The sequence below is a fragment of the Rattus norvegicus genome, chromosome 10 (assembly GCF_036323735.1).
Source record: "Rattus norvegicus strain BN/NHsdMcwi chromosome 10, GRCr8, whole genome shotgun sequence".
Lineage (NCBI taxonomy): Eukaryota > Metazoa > Chordata > Mammalia > Rodentia > Muridae > Rattus > Rattus norvegicus.
This window is the reverse complement of record NC_086028.1, coordinates 13855005-13873155: the sequence shown is the minus strand read 5'-3', so window position 1 is coordinate 13873155 and position 18151 is coordinate 13855005. Positions and strand designations below refer to the sequence as shown.

The 18151-nt window shown below is 45.5% G+C and overlaps 1 protein-coding gene across 12 annotated transcripts in view; it reads left to right on the top strand.

Annotated features, from left to right (window-relative positions):
- Nucleotides 1-18151, top strand: part of Abca17 (ATP-binding cassette, subfamily A (ABC1), member 17) — a 92909-nt gene that overhangs the window by 13563 nt on the left and 61195 nt on the right. For 10 of the 12 annotated variants that reach the window (XR_010055139.1, XM_008767557.4, XM_039085351.2 and 7 more), the window contains 5 exon segments: nucleotides 4463-4590; nucleotides 5638-5803; nucleotides 10439-10698; nucleotides 12487-12603; nucleotides 13574-13691. Coding sequence is in view for 11 of the 12 variants with exons in the window: in XM_008767557.4 (XP_008765779.1) it covers nucleotides 4463-4590; nucleotides 5638-5803; nucleotides 10439-10698; nucleotides 12487-12603; nucleotides 13574-13691 (789 nt within the window). In the remaining variant the exon portion in view is untranslated. 12 annotated transcript variants of the gene reach the window in all.

The following is an 18151-nucleotide window of genomic DNA, read 5'->3' as shown; positions in this document are numbered from 1 at the left end:
CACTTAGATACCTGAAAGTCAGAAAGCCAAGTTAAAGGAGAGGAATGGACAGTTGGGGTGAGAGGGAGGCGAGATGGATTTGAGAAGTTAAATCGAGTTCATGTAATTCAGAACCTTGCCAAACATGTTAAAGTGTTTAAGTTTCCTTCTACACACAAAAAGGCAGCCATAAAAATGGTTTAAGAAAGAAGTCCTGTGACATAGTATGTTTTAAAAGGGATTTCTTTAAAGCTAGGGGTTTGAGAGTTGGGGGTGGGAGAGGTACCAGTGAACAGCTTTAATCCCCAGCACTTGGGAGTTTGGGGCCAGCCTGGTCTACAGAGTAAATTCCTGGGCAGCCAGAGAGTTACAAGGAGAAACCCTGTCTTAAAAAACAAACAAACAACAAAAGAGAGCTATTATCTGAAAGGACGACTGGGAAGAGGTGGAATTTGCAGAAATCCAGAGGGAAAGATGACATGAGTGAAGAAGACAGTGGCTAAAGCCATGGCTCAGTAGTTAAGAACACTGACTCTAATTGCAGTGGACCTGGGTTCAATTCCCGGCCCGTACAGTGGCTCACAACCATCTGTAACTCCAGTGCTAGGGGAGCCGATATCTTCTTCTGGCCTCCGAGGGCACCAGGCACACATGTGGTGGTGTACATTCACAAATGCAGGCAAAACTCTCATACACATAAAATAATAATTAAAAATAATCTCAGCACTTGGGAGGCAGAGGCAGGTGGATATCAGAGTTCAAGGACAGCCTGGTCTATAAAATGAGTTCCAGGAGAGCCAGAACTACAGAGAGAAATCCAATCTGGGGAAGGGGAGTTGGGAGGGGGAGTGGGAAGGAAAGAAATGAAATGGTCATTCAGAAGCCCTCTCACCTCTTTATATAAAGAAAAGAAAAAAATTATAATCTTAAATTTCTTGTAAATACAGGGATTTTAAAAAACATTAATTTTTATTTTATGTTTAAGGGTTTTCTTTTCTGTGTACCACATATGTGCCTGATACCTGTGGAGGTCCTGTAAGGGTATAAGATCCTCTGGGGGCTGGGCTGGAGAGATGGCTCAGCGGTTAAGAGCACCGACTGCTCTTCCAGAGGTCCTGAGTTCAATTCCCAGCAACCACATGGTGGCTCACAACCATCTGTAATGGGATCTGATGCCCTCTTCTGGTGCGTCTGAAGACAGCTACAGTGTACTCATATATAATAAATAAATCTTAAAAAAAAAAATCCTTTGGGGCTGACGTTACAGTTGGTCGTAAGCTACCATATAGGTGCCGGAACCCAAACCTGTTCCTTTGCTCTTAACCGCGGAGACATCTCTCCAGCCCCAGGAAATCGAGAGGAGTCCCAGTGAGGCTCCAGTATCAATAGAGTGTGTCAATTTGACACAAGCTGGAGTTATCCCAGAGAAAGGAGGATAGAGTAGCAGAAGCCAGAGGCCTTGGATCAGACCAACAAACCATTGCAATGAACATTTGCAAGCAAAGAGGTGTGGACATAAGGGAATACTCTGGGACACACTGGGACACACTACAACTTCCACTGAGGTTCTTTTTCTCTCTGTTTGCTGGGATGTTGCAAGGATGGAGGGCAGGTATGGGGGTGGGGGGAGATGAGTGGGATTGGGGTACATGATATGAAATTCACAAAGAACCAATAAAAAATAAAAAAAGACACCTCTGTTGTAAGACCCCAAAATGGCCTTACTTCAGGAGCGCAACCCACAGAACATAACTTGAGAGAGCGCTGCAATGGCAAGAGGTTTAATGACCCATGTATGTGGGGTTGCTCGTCCACACAGGGAGAGGCAACCCTGAACCCAAAAAGCACACAACTTTTATTCCTTACAGAGGGCAGACTTCAGAAACAGGGTTAGCTGGCCCATTCTCATTGATGGTACACAGGACAAAGGATCTTGTCAGGTATTGGCTGGCCTGCTCAAGGGGCTGTTCTTGGCCTAGTTAGTCACTTTCCTCATCCAGCCCTACACCTGGCCTTAGAGAATCACTGGGAAAGGACTAAGTTGGCAAGTCCCTTAGAAGGGGGGGAAGAACTTGGTGGTCAGGCAGGGTCAGGATGACATCTTGTGGTTGTTCTCGGGGTTCACCACAGGGAGGGGTGGGGGATCTTTCTGAGAACAGTTATCTTTGTTTTGTCCTAATTCGCTTGGCCTTGGTCAGTGAGGCCTGGTCATTCTTGACTACTAAAATTTTGTCATATCATTAGGCAACCTGACATCAGATGTATTTCTCAAAACCTTGTTTTTACACCTCATTCTATATCTCAAAGAAAGCCCACCACAAACATGCCATGGTCCATAAGCCAACATTCTTGACCCAAAAAAACAAACAATAAAGCTTGATCCACGTCTCAAGGGTGTGGTCAGTGTCGTGGCTCCATGCATAAAGGTGCTTGCCCCATAAATCTGACAGTTGAGTTTAATCCTTGGGATCCATATCAAGGTGGAAGAAGAGAGAACTGTCTTAGGGTTTTATTACTGTGAAGAGACCATTTATAAAAGAAACCATTTAATTGGGGATGGCTTACAATTCAGAGGTTTAGTCCATTATCATCATGGCGGGAAGCAAGGCAGCATTCGGGCAGACATGGTGCTGGAAGAGCTGAGAGTTCTTGATCTGAAGGCAGCTGATGGAGACCACCATATTGGGTGTAGTTTGAGCAAAGGAGACTTTAAAACCCACATCACCACACTTCTTTTAACAAGGCCACACCTACTCCAACAAGGCCACACTTCCTAATAGTGCCATTCCTTATAGGCCAAGCCCTCCATCACATGAGTCTATGGGGGCCATAGCTATTCAAACCACAACAAGAACCAATGCCACAAATGATACTGTGACCCTCACATACTCTGCATTCACATAGCACACACACAATAAGAACTACTCTCTCAGTCAGGCAGTGGTGGCAAACACCTTTAATCCCAGCACTCAGGAGGCAGAGGGAGGTAGATCTCTGAGTTTGAGGCCAGCCTGGACTACAAAGTGAGTTCCAGGACAACCTAGGCCACACTGGGAAACTCTGTCTTGAAAACAAACAAAACAAAACAAACTATTCCCTGTAACTTTAATTTTTTCAAAGTCTACTTTTAATGATGGAGCTTAAACGCTTTAACCTACCTTGTAGCCCACCACCCCACCAGAGGTAGTGGAAAAGAAAGGATAGGGGGACAGGAGCAGAGTGGACCTGCTTTAGAAAGGTTCTTTGGAGCAACTCCCATCTGTGTTTTCTGGAAATTGGTAGTTCACAGGAGTCAGCAGCAGCAGCCCAATCCATCCACAAACACTTCACGGATATACCGGCAATCCAGTTGGGTAGAGTTAGGATAGCAAACGTGAATCAGCAGTGGTGGCACTACCTAACAGAGACAGCCAGGCCTCAGTCTCAGCTCGAGTCAGCAGGAGGGACCAGGACAACAGGAACACTAGGAAAAGTTCTCCGCTATGTCTCTCTCAGCAAAGCAAAGATCAGCTAAGACTTGAGACCAACAACCATTGCACAGCTAACTCTATAAACAAGCCTAGCCCAGCCAAGTTCTATTGTCCATAGAGTCTCATTTATACTCCCTTCAAACATCATGTGTCTTCCACTGGTCTTGCCTCAGCGTGTGCATCAGTCTCAACTGACATCACTCTGCCAGTCAGCCCAAGTCTGTGAAAGCAGCAAGAAACTGCTGCGTGCCATCACAAGTTTAGTTTTTTTTTTTTTTTTTTTTTTGTTTTTGTTTTTGATGCATTTCTCTCTTTCGGAGTCCTGACAAAAGCAGCTCAACTATGCAATGAGAGGTGGACCAATATATGCGTGTCTTTAGCAAAGAATCTTTCATCACATGTCCTTTCATGCACTTGCTTTAGCAGAACATCCTTTCTCCTGCTTCAGCAACACATTTCTTCACGAGTCTTCCTTAGCCTTTCACCTGTGTCCACTTCAGCTAAACATCCCTTCATGTATTTGCTCCAGCAAAACACAACTGAGTTTCCAAAGAACCTGTAAGTTCCCACTTCAATTCCCCTCCTCAGCATTGCTTCCTCGATGTCCAAAGATAGTTGCTGGCAGTTTCTGGGAGTATAGTCTTCCCAGTATAAGTTCTGAACCTAATAACAACAATCATAACCACAAAGGACAAGGTTTCTCTGGGTGGACCTGGCTGTCCTGGAACTCGCTCTGTAGTCCAGGCTTTCCTCAAACTGAGAGGTCCACCAGCCTCTGCCTCCTGAGTTCTGGGATTAAATGCATGCACCCCCATATGCCCGGCTAAAAATCATGCCCTTTAACTCATCTTATTTCTTGTGTTTCTCTCTCTGGCTCACACGTTTGCAGGATGACTGGGTGATTGGTTGGAGAAACAAGCTGGGATCTTAAGTCTCCTTAGGTGGATGGGTGATGCCAACGCTTGCTTTCATGCCCAGCTACTTGTTCACTGACTGGATTTTCCTCTCTACAGTTCTAGGCTTCCCTTCAGTGTCTTTATTTGAAAACTATATCATTAAGGATCCCAAGTCTTTCTACGTCCTGGTGGGAATTGTTTTTCACCATGACTTCAATAGCAGCAATGAACCGTTGCCACTTGTGGTAAGAAAATCCATCCTATAACCATCCCGCTATGCAACGACCCCACATGGGTTAATCAAGCCAGTCACCCCCTCGGCTTTCTTCTATGGCAGCTTTGTCATTTTATATGGGGGGCGGGATGAATAATCCACGTCCATGTTTTACAACCCACGATTATCTCCAGGAGGTTTAAAAGATATCTGTTCTGAGTGTCTGTCCTCAGTACAGCATGGATCGTGTTCAACTGCTCAACTCCACCACTTGGCCACAGAGAATCTTGGACCCCAGCCCCGAAATTTAGTGGCTGTATAACCTTGGGACAGTCGTTAACTTTTCTGAGTCAAATTTTTTTCATTACCTGTGTAGTGAAGTTTTAATTAGTGCCTGGCACATGAGTTTCGGGTTTATGCATGTAAAGTGCTTAGGACAAAGCAGTTGGGTAGATTGGGAGCAAGATTTTTACCACTGGGTCAGTTAATTTTCATTCCTACCCAGCTAACAGACTTTAGGTATGGTAGCCAGGCATGTGTGTTTAAAGAAAGAGCAAGATGTTAAACAGGGATATTTGATTTATATTCTGCAGTGGGCAAAACACTCATGTGTAGCTTTGGCTTTAGGCAGGCTGTTTAGTGACCTTTAGAACTTGCCCTGCGATTAATAGAAAACAATGTTTCACAAGCATGCGTTCATGTCACATGCATGTCAGACACCATGTTGTATGACCCTATGGGCTCCTATCATCACCCCCGACCCCGAGAGGAAGACGGAGCATAATAATTGAGGTGAAGTAACTTCCCCAGGGTGACGGTACTTCAGTAAGAAATTTGGGGCTGAGGTCCAGGTGAACGGGTTCCCGAGTATCCTCCAACCCATCACCGTCTCCCATGTGGGTCCCAGGGACACTTTCCAGAGAAATACGGGGAAGAGCAATGTGGGGTTCTAGGAGGGACACCCGCCCGTGTGGGCTTTTCTCTAGTTAGAGCTAAAGCCTAACGGTTTTGCTCTGCCCCGTACGATGGCCGGGTTCCAGGATCTCATGGCCAAATGTTTTCCCCTTGTTTCTCATAGGTGAAGTATGACTTGCGCTTCAGTTATGTCCAGAGGAACTCTATATCCCCGCCGAGGCATCTGTTTTTTCAAGAGGATATAGAAGGCTGGTGCACGGCCTTTCTTTACCCTCCCAATCTAAGCCAAGCACCCCGGGAATTTTCATACGCCGATGGGGGACACCCTGGTGAGGAGACCCTGAAGCCTGTCTCATTACTGTGAGCACAGCCCCTCTGCCCTGAACCACATATTTGTGACACTGTTTTGCTAACCGAATGCTTGCTAAGATTAGCCTTTCAGCAGAGGTCCAAGGAGCTGCCTTTGGGAAACATGGCAGTCAATAAAATGCTGGATTTCAGTGTAAGTAAAACAGCAGGTGTATTCTGATCGTGCATAATGACATTGAGTTGCTTGAAAGGGTGAAAACATTACAAGAACCAGGAGTATGGTGTTTTGTGTCTCTAATGTTTTGCTTTTTAAAGCGTTCTCTACAAACCACGACTTAAGCGGTTTTCTTTAATCTGTCAAAATGCATATAAAGTGACAACTCCTTTACCTTTTCCTTTTCCTTTTAGGAGAGTTACTCCTGGGCTGGGGGTGTCCCTCACTGGTACTTGTCTAGCATGTACAAAGCCCCATGCTCTGTCTCTAGCACTGAACGTCCGCCACTGACTGTTAGGGATGCTATGTGGGAATTCATCTTGATATAACGGCAGCTTCCAAGGTTACTGCCAGAAAAGGCATCCCAGACACTGGAGGACACAGCACTGACACACTTTGCTTACTGCCACACTAGCCTGTGCCTGATGGGTGTGGTTAGGGACCAGAAGGAAGAGAATTTGGCAGACACCAAATTTACCTTGAGCACAGTCACCAGGTCCCCACAGCTCTCAAGTCACCTATTGAGAACCTGCGGGCATCATGGATGTATGGATGTTTCTTGGGCAACACACATGTAGCCCCAGAGTGGAACCATAATAAGTGTAGTAAGAATGGCCAATTCTTTAGGGACGACATGGCCATCATCATGAACAAAACATGACTTACACTTTATGAATATGCAATGCTTATGTGACCTCCCCTTTCCACCTGTAAGTAGCACTCTTATTTTTCTGTCTCCTCCCCAAACCTGCAGTCTTGGGGACCTAACCCAGGAGTTTCCACACAATGGGCCAGCACTCTAATACTGAGCTGTACCTCTAACCCTGAGCTGTACCTCTAACTCTGTTAACCCTGTTTTGTTGTTCATTTGCTTTTGCAATCCTGAGGACAGAGCTCAGTGTCTCACATATACTACCCAAGCTCGTCTTCTCCCCCCCCCTCGGGTCTTGTGGAGCCCAAACTGACCACAAACTTGCCGTGAAGCCAAGGACCACCTTGAACGCTCCTGCCTACACTTTCCAAGTCACTGGGATGCAAGCCGGTGTCATTGCTCACTTGTGTCAGCACACCGAGTCTTTGATATTGTTTTGAACATACAAATGTTTGTACTTGTTCAACAAATGCTCCAATTTGTTGGGGTCCAGGAGCAGCCTCACAAACCACATGAACACCGATCTCAGTCAGACAGGATGGTTTATTGAGCATGTTCTCAGGGCTGATGGATCAGGGCCATGGTCCAGACTCAAGAGCTAAAATCTACAAACATGTGTGCCAAGCTATTCCACCTGTCAGGATTTAGGGATAGAGGAATTCCGTAGGAACATGTCTTTGTTGTACGCTCCCACTGGTTAGAGTGTCCACTTGTGGCAGGGGACTTGCCTTGTCTAACATTCATGTCTTAACTTACCAACCAGGATGTCAGCTACGCACATACATGTCCCTTTCTGCCAAGTAGGATGTCAGTTCCCAGGAAAGTCTTGGGAACTTAAACTTTACTTGACCCCTACTCGAAACAGAAGTCTTATTCCAAATAGGTGTGGGTGTCTCTCTTATGTTGGGGTCCATCCCAGGGGCAGCTTAGAAAACCCATAAAAGCTTACATGCAGGTACGGGAAGTGCTGCTGGGTGGTTAGTTTGGGTCTAAGCTTATTGCGGCTAACTACACAAAACAGTTCTAACTGACTTCTGTTGGTTTCCAAAAGCACAGAACATAACAGAACATGCAATCCACTTGGGCATTAAACAGCAGAAAAAAAAAAACATATGAGAAGGTTTCCTTATAATATTAGTAACAGCACAAAATGGCAGGCTACACAGGTAACAGTTAGACGGTAACATTCTACCTAGGCCTTAAGACGTTTATCTGTGTTTATCAGGTCTCATTCACTAACCACTAAACACATGTCTTGTAATCTCTACTTCCCCTTTAATTTGATGATGGAGGAACAACAGCTGTGCGCACTGCTGCAGGGCTCCCTCTCTGCCTGCCTGCCTGAGTCATTTTAAAGACTCTGCTCCTGCTCTGAAGGGTAGCCCCAGGCTCTGCCTCCAGAACTCTTGAACTTGGGGCTAGGGTGTAGTGTAGTTGGTATAGTGCTGCTGCACAAGTTGAGAACCTGAGTTCAGTCGCCAGGACTCCAGGGAAAAGCTGGGTGTGATATCACATGTTTATTACCTCAGTAATGGAGGGCAGAGACTGGCTGATTCCTGGGGCTCCCTGGTCAGCCGAGCCTAATCATCAATCTCCAGGTCCCAGCAAGAGACCCTGTCTCAGAAAACGAGGTTGATGGCTCTTCAAGGAAAAAACACAAAAGATTGGCCCCTGTCTTCCACACACATGGGGGCAGTGGCAGCAGTGGGGGTGGGGGTGGTTCTGAACACATGACCCATGCATGACCCATGCATGACCCCTGCTTGACTCCTGCATTGGCTGAGGCTTCATTTGATTTAACTTGTTCTTTCTGAATCTTTAGGCCTCTCTTTTGTTCTAATTCCATCCACCTTGTCCACCCACAGCTGGAGGGAGAATACCGGCAGCTTCTTCCTTGAGATCTCATGGTCTTAGCTGGCTATGCCAATCCCCACTCTTTTGTGTCCCCCCTTCTGAAATCACACCCTGAGAAAGGGCACTTCCTCTCCCTATTTTGCTAAGGATAAGCAGGTAGCATTAAAATCAGAAGGTCAGGCGTTCCTAGGAGCTCCTATGTCCTACAGGATAACGTAGAACTCTGTACTGGCTGGTTTTGTGTGTCAATTTGACACAAGCTGGAGTTATCCCAGAGAAAGGAGCCTCCCTTGAGGAAATGCCTCCATGAGACCCAGCTGAAGAGCATTTTCTCTATTATTGATCAACGGCAGGAGGGCGGTGCCATCCCTGAACTGGGGTTCCTGGGTTCTATAAGAGAGCAAGCCAAGCAAGGCAGGGGAAGCAAGCCAGTAAGTGTCATCCCTCCATGGCCTCTGCATCCGCTCCTGCCTCCAAGTTCTTACCCTGTGTGAGTTCCAGTCCTGACTTCCTTTGGTGATGAACAGCAATGCAGAAGTGTAAGCTGAATAAACCCTTTCTTCCCCAACTTGCTTCTTGGTCATGATGTTTTGTGCAGGAATAGAAACCCTGATTAGGGGGTTTGGGGATTTAGCTCAGTGGTAGAGCGCTTGCCTAGCAAGTGCAAGGCCCTGGGTTCGGTCCCCAGCTCCGGAAAAAAAAAAAAAAGAAAAGAAAAAAAGAAAAAAGAAAGAAGCCCTGACTAGGACAATCTCTGAAGCTGGGTTGTGACTCCCAGATATCATAATGTTCTCTGCAGGAAGCCCTGCTGACTTTCTGAAATTTTCCAGTGTGAGCAAAGTACTTAGTAACGGCTTTCTGTCATCTTGTTGTCTGCTGTGGAAAGGAACATAACTGTGTCTAGCAGTGCAGACACCCCTACTTAGCATCCAGTTTTCCTGGATCTGCTCATACCATCGCAGCCCCTCGCTTCCTCTCTGACAACTCCAGACTTGTAGAGAAGTAACAGTTCATCCCCGAAGGACTCTTTCCTTCCCACAGAGCAAACTTCCCCTGACTTGTGAGAGGTTAAACATGAACACCCATTAAGCAACTAACTGTTCTTCTAAAATTGAGGATAGTCAAGACCTCATTATAGGACGACCACACTAATGTCTTGAGGCCTTGGGCCTGGATGCCAAACTGGTACTCAAGTCCTTACCCAGATTCCAGAAAACATCTATAATTGTTTAGTGAACACGCTCCCACGAACAAATGAGAATACGTAACAATAGCCAGGATGTTGTCCAGGTTATTAATAACCGTCAGTTTGTCCTTCCCTTCTCCAGTGTGACAGGTCTGGACATTTGCCTATGTCTAGACAATGGGACACAGTGATCTACTACAGGGCTGCTAGCCCTTGCTTGGAACTAGAGCATATATCACTCAGGGGATCCTTAGCATGAGACCTCTTTTATTGAAAGCCGGAAGACCACTATATTGTTGAAAAAAAAAAAAAAAGCTGCCTATGAGAAGGGCAGTGTCTGTAGCTTGCCAGCACAACACAGGAACCTAATCCTTTCGTTACACGGCAATGTACCCAATCAGGAGATCTGTGTCTTCCAAGTGCTTTGAGTTCAACCATCCTGTACATACTGGATAAGACATACCACAGAACGGGTACTCTGCCCACAGAGCCAGAGAGTGAAGGGAGAAGATGGCTCTCTACCTTGGAAGATCCCTGTATAGAGCATGCCTTGTCCTTTCTGACAGAATTTGTTTCCCTGATCATTGCTTCATTCCCGCAGCCCTCCAGAGCGGGCCCCTCTCTGTCCTCCATGCTGTATGATGTGGGAGCACCTTCTGGCTGCCGTCTAGCCAGGATCCACCAGAATTTTCACTCATTTCAGTCTTCGGTCTTTACTTTCTTACACTTGGCATTCTGTTTCCTTGTAGGATACAACAAAGAAGGCTTCCTGGCAATACAGCATGCCGTAGACAAAGCCATCATGCTGCACCATGCTCCCAAAGCAGCACTGGACATGTTTAAGAATCTCCAGGTCTCGGTGCAGAGATTCCCATCTGGGTCCCATATCCAGGACCCCTTCCTAGTGATCCTTCAGAATGAGTTCCCTCTGCTCCTCATGCTCAGCTTCATCTGTGTTGAGCTCATAATCACCAATTCCATCTTGTTGGAGAAGGAGAGGAAACAGAAGGTAACTCGGTCCGCAAGTGCCGGGAGAACAGGGAGGCTGCTAATGAAGTGTCTTGAATAGGACGGAGGCCAGGGCTTGTGGGAGGAGCCTCTACCTCTCAGATGCAAATGAGAAGCGAATAGGACTGAGGCCCGGGCTTGTGGGAGGAGCCTCTACCTCTCATATGCAAATGAGAAGTATTTGAAGCCTGTTTACAGGGTAGGGCGTACCATCTCTTGATGTCACACATAATGCTTACTTTTAGATTGCCCAGCCTAGTAGGTCCTACTAGGTTAGCGCACTGCTGCTAAATAGGGCAGGTGTGAAGAAAAATGTTGGCAACAGAGGGAATTTTTACCCACAATCCACTCACTCCCGTTTTGTGGGAAGATGATTGGGAAGCATCTTCTGGAAAAACACGACCTAAAGCAGGCTTCGTTACCTCGTTGGTCCCGGGACGGCTTGGACTGCTCACTTTCTGTGTTCTTCTGGTCACGCAGCCGCTGTTACTTCTTTTTCTCGCTTAGGTTTCCATTTCTCAGATGTGGTGCCCTTATGTAGGCCTAGTGAATGACCTGGAACCCGTTGTGTTATCCGGGCTGACCATGGACCCATGATCCTTTTGCTTCTGCCTCCTAGGTGCGAGAAGTTCACCTGGTTAAAATTTTCTCGCTTTGCACTTTCTTCTCTTTTTTTAAAATAACTTGTTAATTCATGTATGTTATGTACATGGGCGTTTTTCATCTGTGCACCAGAAGGGGACATCAGATCCCATGGGACTACATCTGAGATGGTTGTGAGCCACCCTGTGGTGCTGGGAGTTGAACTCAGGACCTCTGGAAGAGCAGCCAGTGCTCTTAACTGATGAGCCATCGTTCCAGCCCCAATTTTCTTCTCTTTTTATTGATTCTTATGACCGAGTATTAAAACAGTCTGGTAGTTTCTCCTTGGGCTTTTCTTGGCCCCACTGGCCATGTCTGTGGCTAGAGAGCTGTTTCACTGGCCGGCTTCATCTTGCTGTAAGAAGCAGACTGAGCGCCATCTTGGCACTGCCTATAGGGTGCATCGATTCTGCTCTGATGCTGTGAGGCGTCTGACGCCTCCTTTCTGCTGGGATGGATAACAGTGGGTTTTATACTCACGGGGAAGCCCCAGGAGCTTCTGATGTATGACTAGAACACTCATAGAACTTCCATTGTATGATGAATTCTGACCTTCCCCGTTTGCTACTTCAACAACAAACTTGTGTAGAAAGCTGGTGGGCATAAAGCGTCTACACGTCGGTCACGTTTTTCTCCTTTTCTACTCAAATCTTCTTTTCATACGGATGTTAATACTGTAGAAGTTAGGCATAATGGCATATGCCTAAAACTCCAATGGTTCCTTCATTTATCGAATCTCCCTCTGAGTATGTGGCCCTGAGAATAAAGTCCAGACTGTTCTTTGTTTTGTGTTTGAGGCAAAGTCTCAATATAGAACCCCTGATTGGCTTGCCACCACTTTATAGACCAGACAGACCTTGTGCTCCTGACAAATTCCCCTACCTCTGTCTCCCAAATGCTTGAATTATAGGCATGGACTATACTCTGCGTTAAAGTCCAACCTCCATAGGTGTCCTACTTTTGAGTTCTCTTAGCAGTTGTTTAGAGGTTCATACAGGGCCAACTCTGCTGTAGTTAAGCCAAGTGTTGGTCCCTTTCGCTGTTTAGCTAGAGCGCATTACAGACTCCCAGACTAGAGTACCTAAGACATCTAACTAGACGGGAAGCAGCCTCATGGCTCTAACCCGAGGCTCTCTTGCTTTTCTAGGAATATATGTATTTGATGGGACTGGAGAACTGGCTGCACTGGGTTGCTTGGTTCATCACGTTCTTCCTTTCCGCCTTAGTTACTGTTTCCGGTATGACGGTTCTCTTTTGCACAAAGGTATGCTTCGTTCTTTAGAATACGGTGAGCCATGACTGGATAGGAAAGAATCGGGTGTGGGTGGGTGATACAGGCGTTGAGGAATGTGTAGAGGTGTTTGCTGAAATTGGGAAATGAAGCATTCTTCACTCTCTCCCATCTCCCCCGCCCCCCCCTTTTTTTTTCTTTTCCCTTTTGAGACAGAGGCTCACTGTGGAACCCTGGCTGGCCTGGAATTCACCATACAGGCCAGGCTGATCTTGAATTTGTGTTAACCTTCAACTTTACCTCCAAACTGCAAGGGTTACCCTCCTGGCTGTCTGACCTAATCTAGTATTTAGGAACTCGAGGCTCACAAAATGCATCTCTACAGGCTTGAAAGCATTAATTTCATTCTGCACAATGGTTGAAAACACTTAGTAAAACATTATTTTACTTCCACGTCACCGTGGGTTGTTTTTTATGGTGTCAATGGAGTGTGATGGTAACATTTGCCTGCAGACATTACTAACCCGCTACTTGGATATATAAAAGCTCACTCCCAAACTGTGAACATTGTGTCAGTGTGGTGAAGGCAAGAAAACCCAGACTAAACGGGAAAATATTTCAGACAGAAGAAATAACCAAAGAGTGTTAAAACAGAAGACACAAAGTAACAACAGGAATACCGATAATACCACAAGTGAATCAAACTTATGCTGGTGGTGTAGCTCAGTGGTGGAACACATGTCAAGGGAATACAAGGTCCTCAGTGCAATGCCCAAGATAAACACCCCCCCAAGAGAAAAAATATTCACATTAGGTCAAAAACTAAATCCAAACTTATTTTTCCCTGAAAAAAATATTCGTAACAATTTATAAATGATAGCAGATGGTAGATCAGATGTTTGCCTTTAAAAAAAACTATGTATAATATTAAATTAAAAACAATCTTTTGCACAGTGTTTTATGGGGCCCTCACGCTTTCTTCGCATGTGTGGTTGCTTTGTAGATGAACGGTGTGGCTGTGTTCAGGAACAGTAACACTACCCTGATATTTATTTTTCTAATGTGTTTTGCCATCGCCACAATTTTCTTTGCATTCATGATGAGCACATTCTTCCAAAGAGGTGAGTACTGACATCATTTTCTCTAAGTACTGACGTCATTTTCGGTTGGTGGATGTTAATGACTTTTCTCTGAAAGCTCTGTCCGTCATTCCCATGACTTACAGAACGAGGCTCTTACTACTCCTCCGCTGCCAAGCTTTCCCTCTTACGGTTATCTCAGCAGTGGGAGAATTCTGTTCCCTATTAAAGCCTTGTTAAAACACATATAAATAAATATAATAATTTCAAACTGAGGGAGATAATGTTTCGATTTATATATTTTTATTTATGCATCTCTATGTGTGTATGCCACGTGGGTACTGGGCTTTGGAGCCCGGAAGAGACCCTTGGATTCCCTGAGGCTGGAGTTACAGGTAGATGTGAACCGCCCACGCTGGGAACCAAACTCAGGTCCTCCGGAAGAGCAGAGTCTACTCTTCACTCCTCTGCCGTCTTTCCAGTGCCTGTGAATCTCGGTTTAGAAGACTGAAAGCGTGATGCATTTCAGACAGGAAGTCCTCCAGGTCAGGATCGTGGAGTTAGGGCACAACAGTAAAGGGGTTTCTAAGACACCGTAAAGGACTCCCTGTGCATTGGGTTCTGTTGGAGGTCTTACGTGGAAAAGCCTTTGTACATGAGTTTGTGAATCAGAGAGGATGGAGGTGACAGGAAGCAGAGTCAAATCAGAGTGCAGAAGAATTGGACTGTGAGTTACCCCCAAAAAGGTAAAAAGTAAGAGAAAATGATCTCAGCAGCCCCCCCCCCCAAAGAATTAGGTATAAGAATTAGGAAGAAATGTGATGCCAACGGGCCAGGCGGCTTATCGTTCACATTCGTGCATGCTCTGTATCAAATAGCTCGCTCTAACGCGTGACTCCCGGCGAATACCGACTCTGCCAACATGGAAAAGGAGTCTGTGAAAGTCACGTGGTTCAAACTTTGCATTCCACTGGCTTTATAGCAAGCACAAGAGGGCGCTAGTCAAGTCAGGGAACCTAGAACATACCTACACCTGGGCCTCAGGAGTCCTCAAGGTTGAAGCCTTAAAGGTTAAACACGTGGCCAAGTGCGGTGAGAAAGCAGACATTTAGAAATCAAAGATGATCAATGATGTCGGAGATACAAGTCATAATCAGAAGGAAGCAAAACAGGGGGCAAGCGACGAATGAAGGCAAAAACAGATCATGTAGCCCAACACTGGTAACCAGCCGGTTTTTGACAACGAGGTCTTTTCAACAAAGGACGCTGGAATAACTGGAAGTCTGTCTTCAAAAGAATTCACTTTGAGAGCTACACGCATCATATACTCAAGTTGGCTCCTACTGGTTATAAATTTGAATGTAAGTGATAGACCACATTAAAAGAATATGCAGGGAGCTGGCTCAGTTGGGGAGATGCTTGCTGTGTGAGCGGAATGACCCAGGTTCAATCCCTCAGGGCCCGCATGTAAGGGCATGGATACCATCCGCTCCTAATCCGTCCAGGAGGAAGTAAACAGAAGCATTAATGATCCATGGTGGGCGAGAGATCCTTAGCAAAGAGACCCACTGTCAACCTCGGGCCTCCACATACATATGCATGTAAATCCACATGAACACGCATGTATATGCATAAGAACATATAAGAGATAAAGAGGGCATGAAGGCAGGAGGGGCGTGGGCTGAGCGTGTCCCCGTGGGAGCCCAGTGGGTGGAGTGAGGGAGCGTGGGTATGATCAAAATGCATTAAATACACGAGTGGAAGTTTCAAAGAATAAATAGAAATATTTTTAAACAAGAAGAGAAAAGCACTTTACATTCCGCGATGACTTCTTAGTGCAGCCAATAAAAGATACAACTGATAGTTGCATCTCAGAAAAATTTAAAACTTTTGAACATCAAGAAAGTGCTGTCGGGAGGAGACTACGACAGAGAGGAAGAGGCAGGACAGAGGAGACGGGGAGAGGGTTAGAAGCCATGGCAGGTGATGTTAAAATTGTGCTCTGTGTATTTACAGGTTGTTATCAATGTTCCTAGGGATGGATGGTACCGGGCTTTGTATGTTTCTTGGTTCTTTTTTTCTTTTTTTCGGAGCTGGGGACCGAACCCAGGGCCTTGTGCTTCCTAGGCAAGCGCTCTACCACTGAGCTAAATCCCCAACCCGGGCTTTGTATGTTTAAGTGGGCAATTATATCTTACCAATTGGACCTAAAAAAAAAAAAAAAAAAAAAGAAGAAGAAAGAAAGAAAGTGCTGTCGCCGAGGTGGAGGGTGAGGGTGGGGGTGGGGTGAGGGTGGGGGAGAGGGGTGGTTCACCTTTAATCCCAGTAGAGGCAGATAAATCTCTGTGAGTTCGAGGCCAGCCTGGTGTACAAAGGGAGTTCCAGGACAGTCAGGGCTATGCAGGGAAACCATCTCTTGAAAAAACAAACCAAACCAAACCAAACAAACAAACAAACAAAGATTCCCCCCTCCATGCTAGCTGTCTATCGGGTCATCTTTATTTAGGGTTAGGCATTGATGTCTATGAGACGTCATGGGTTTAGCTTTTCTGACATTCCTAAAAGATGCAGTCTCTAATTCCCGTTCCCTTTGACGCTGTGTTGTAGATGTATCAGCCTTGTCTGGCATCACGAGATCTAGTGTTCTCTTCATTTTGATTGGTTGTGGGTTTCTGTGCTGGTCTCCATTTTGATGTTCCCTTTGATGAAGGGTGAGACTTATCTGTATATGTATATGTATATGTATATATAAAATCCATATATAACGGACGTGTGTGTGTGTGTGTGTGTGTGTGTGTGTTTAGAGTGAAGTTAGGAATTATGCTAGTTTAGCAAAGTGTAAGTTCTCCTCCGTGATGGGTGACTTCACTAGCCCTGGGTAGTTGGCTAGGTTTCCGGTACCAGGCATAATTTTCCTCTCATTGAATGGGCCTCAAATCCACTTAGGGAGCTGTTGGTTACTGCCGAGGTATGTGTGCCATGGCTGCACCCTTAGGGTCAGTGTGTCCTGCTGGTCAGTGTTGTAGTTCATAGGCATCCTAGCTGTGCAGGAATATTGGTTGCTTCCTTCCTTTGGAAACTTTCATAGCACATTCTGTTATGAAAGCGAGGCAGTCCTCAGGTTAGGCCCAGCTTGGATCCTCTGAGACTTATGCCCATGATGTCTTCAAGAATAGAGACTTGGCTTTCAGTCTCAGGGAGGCAACCAAGGGCAACATCCATGACCTATAGTGTTTGGGAGTCTCTTGGACGATCCTGACCAACAATTCAAAAGGGGGCTACTCATGCCTGGCGGTGGACTTCTGTTAGTCAGTCTTACAGCTCTTGGGAGTAACATTGTCAGCCCAGATGGGAATTTTTCATCTAAGTTATATATGTACATGCAAACTTTTTAAATTTTTTAAAAAGATTTATTTATTTATTTTATGTATGTGAGACACCAGAAGAGGGCTCCCATTACAGATGGTTGTGAGTCACCCTGTGGTTGCTGAGAATTGAACTGAGGGCTTGTGGAAGTGCAGTCTGTTCTCTTAACCACTGAGCCATCTCTCCAGCCCACAAACTTTTATTATATTATTATATGCAATATTAGGTAAATGGATATTAATATGATTCTTTTTAGAAATCCTTGCTATGATTTTATCCTCTTTTTTCTACTTCTGTATTTATCTGTCTCTTCTCCGTGACTACTCCTCCCCCTCCCACCCATTTTCCCATCTCCCTCTTCACTCATATCCTGCTCCTTCCCTCTACAATGCTGTCCTCACCATGGAGAACTTCTACTTTCCTATTTCCTGCAGTTACTCTGAAGACCTGGAACTAGGAACCACAGGTGAGAAAGAACACACGACATCTGTCTTTCTGGGTCTGAGTTTACCTCACTCAATGTGATCTTCTCTAGTTCCATCCACTTACTTCAAAATTCTATGGCTTCTGGGCCGGAGAGATGGCTCAGTGGTTAAAGGCACTGCCAGCTCTTCCTGTGGCCCAGGGTTCAATTCCCAGCACCCACATGGCAGCTCACAACTGACTATAATTCCTGTTGCATGGGATCCAACAACCTTCACACACACACGCAGTAAAAAGCACCAATGTATATAAAAAATAAAATAAGTAAATTATTTTTAAAAAGAAAATTCTAGGGGCTGGAAAGATGGTTCAGTGGTTAGGAACACTGACTGCTCTTCCAGAGGTCCTGAGTTCAATTCCCAGCAACCACATGGTGGCTCACAACCATCTGTAATGGGATCCGATGCCCTCTATTGTTGTGTCTGAAGACAGGTTCAGTGTACTCATATACATAAAATAAATCTTTAAAAAAAAAAAAAGGAAAATTCAATGACTTCATTTCCTCTACAGTTGAATAGTATTCCGTAGTGCTTATGTAACACATTTTCATTATCTGCTCATTGGTTGAGGGATATTTAGGTTGTTTCTGTTTCCCCGACTACTGTGGATGAAATGGCAGTGAACAGGGCCAAGAAAGAGGCTGTGGAGTAGGA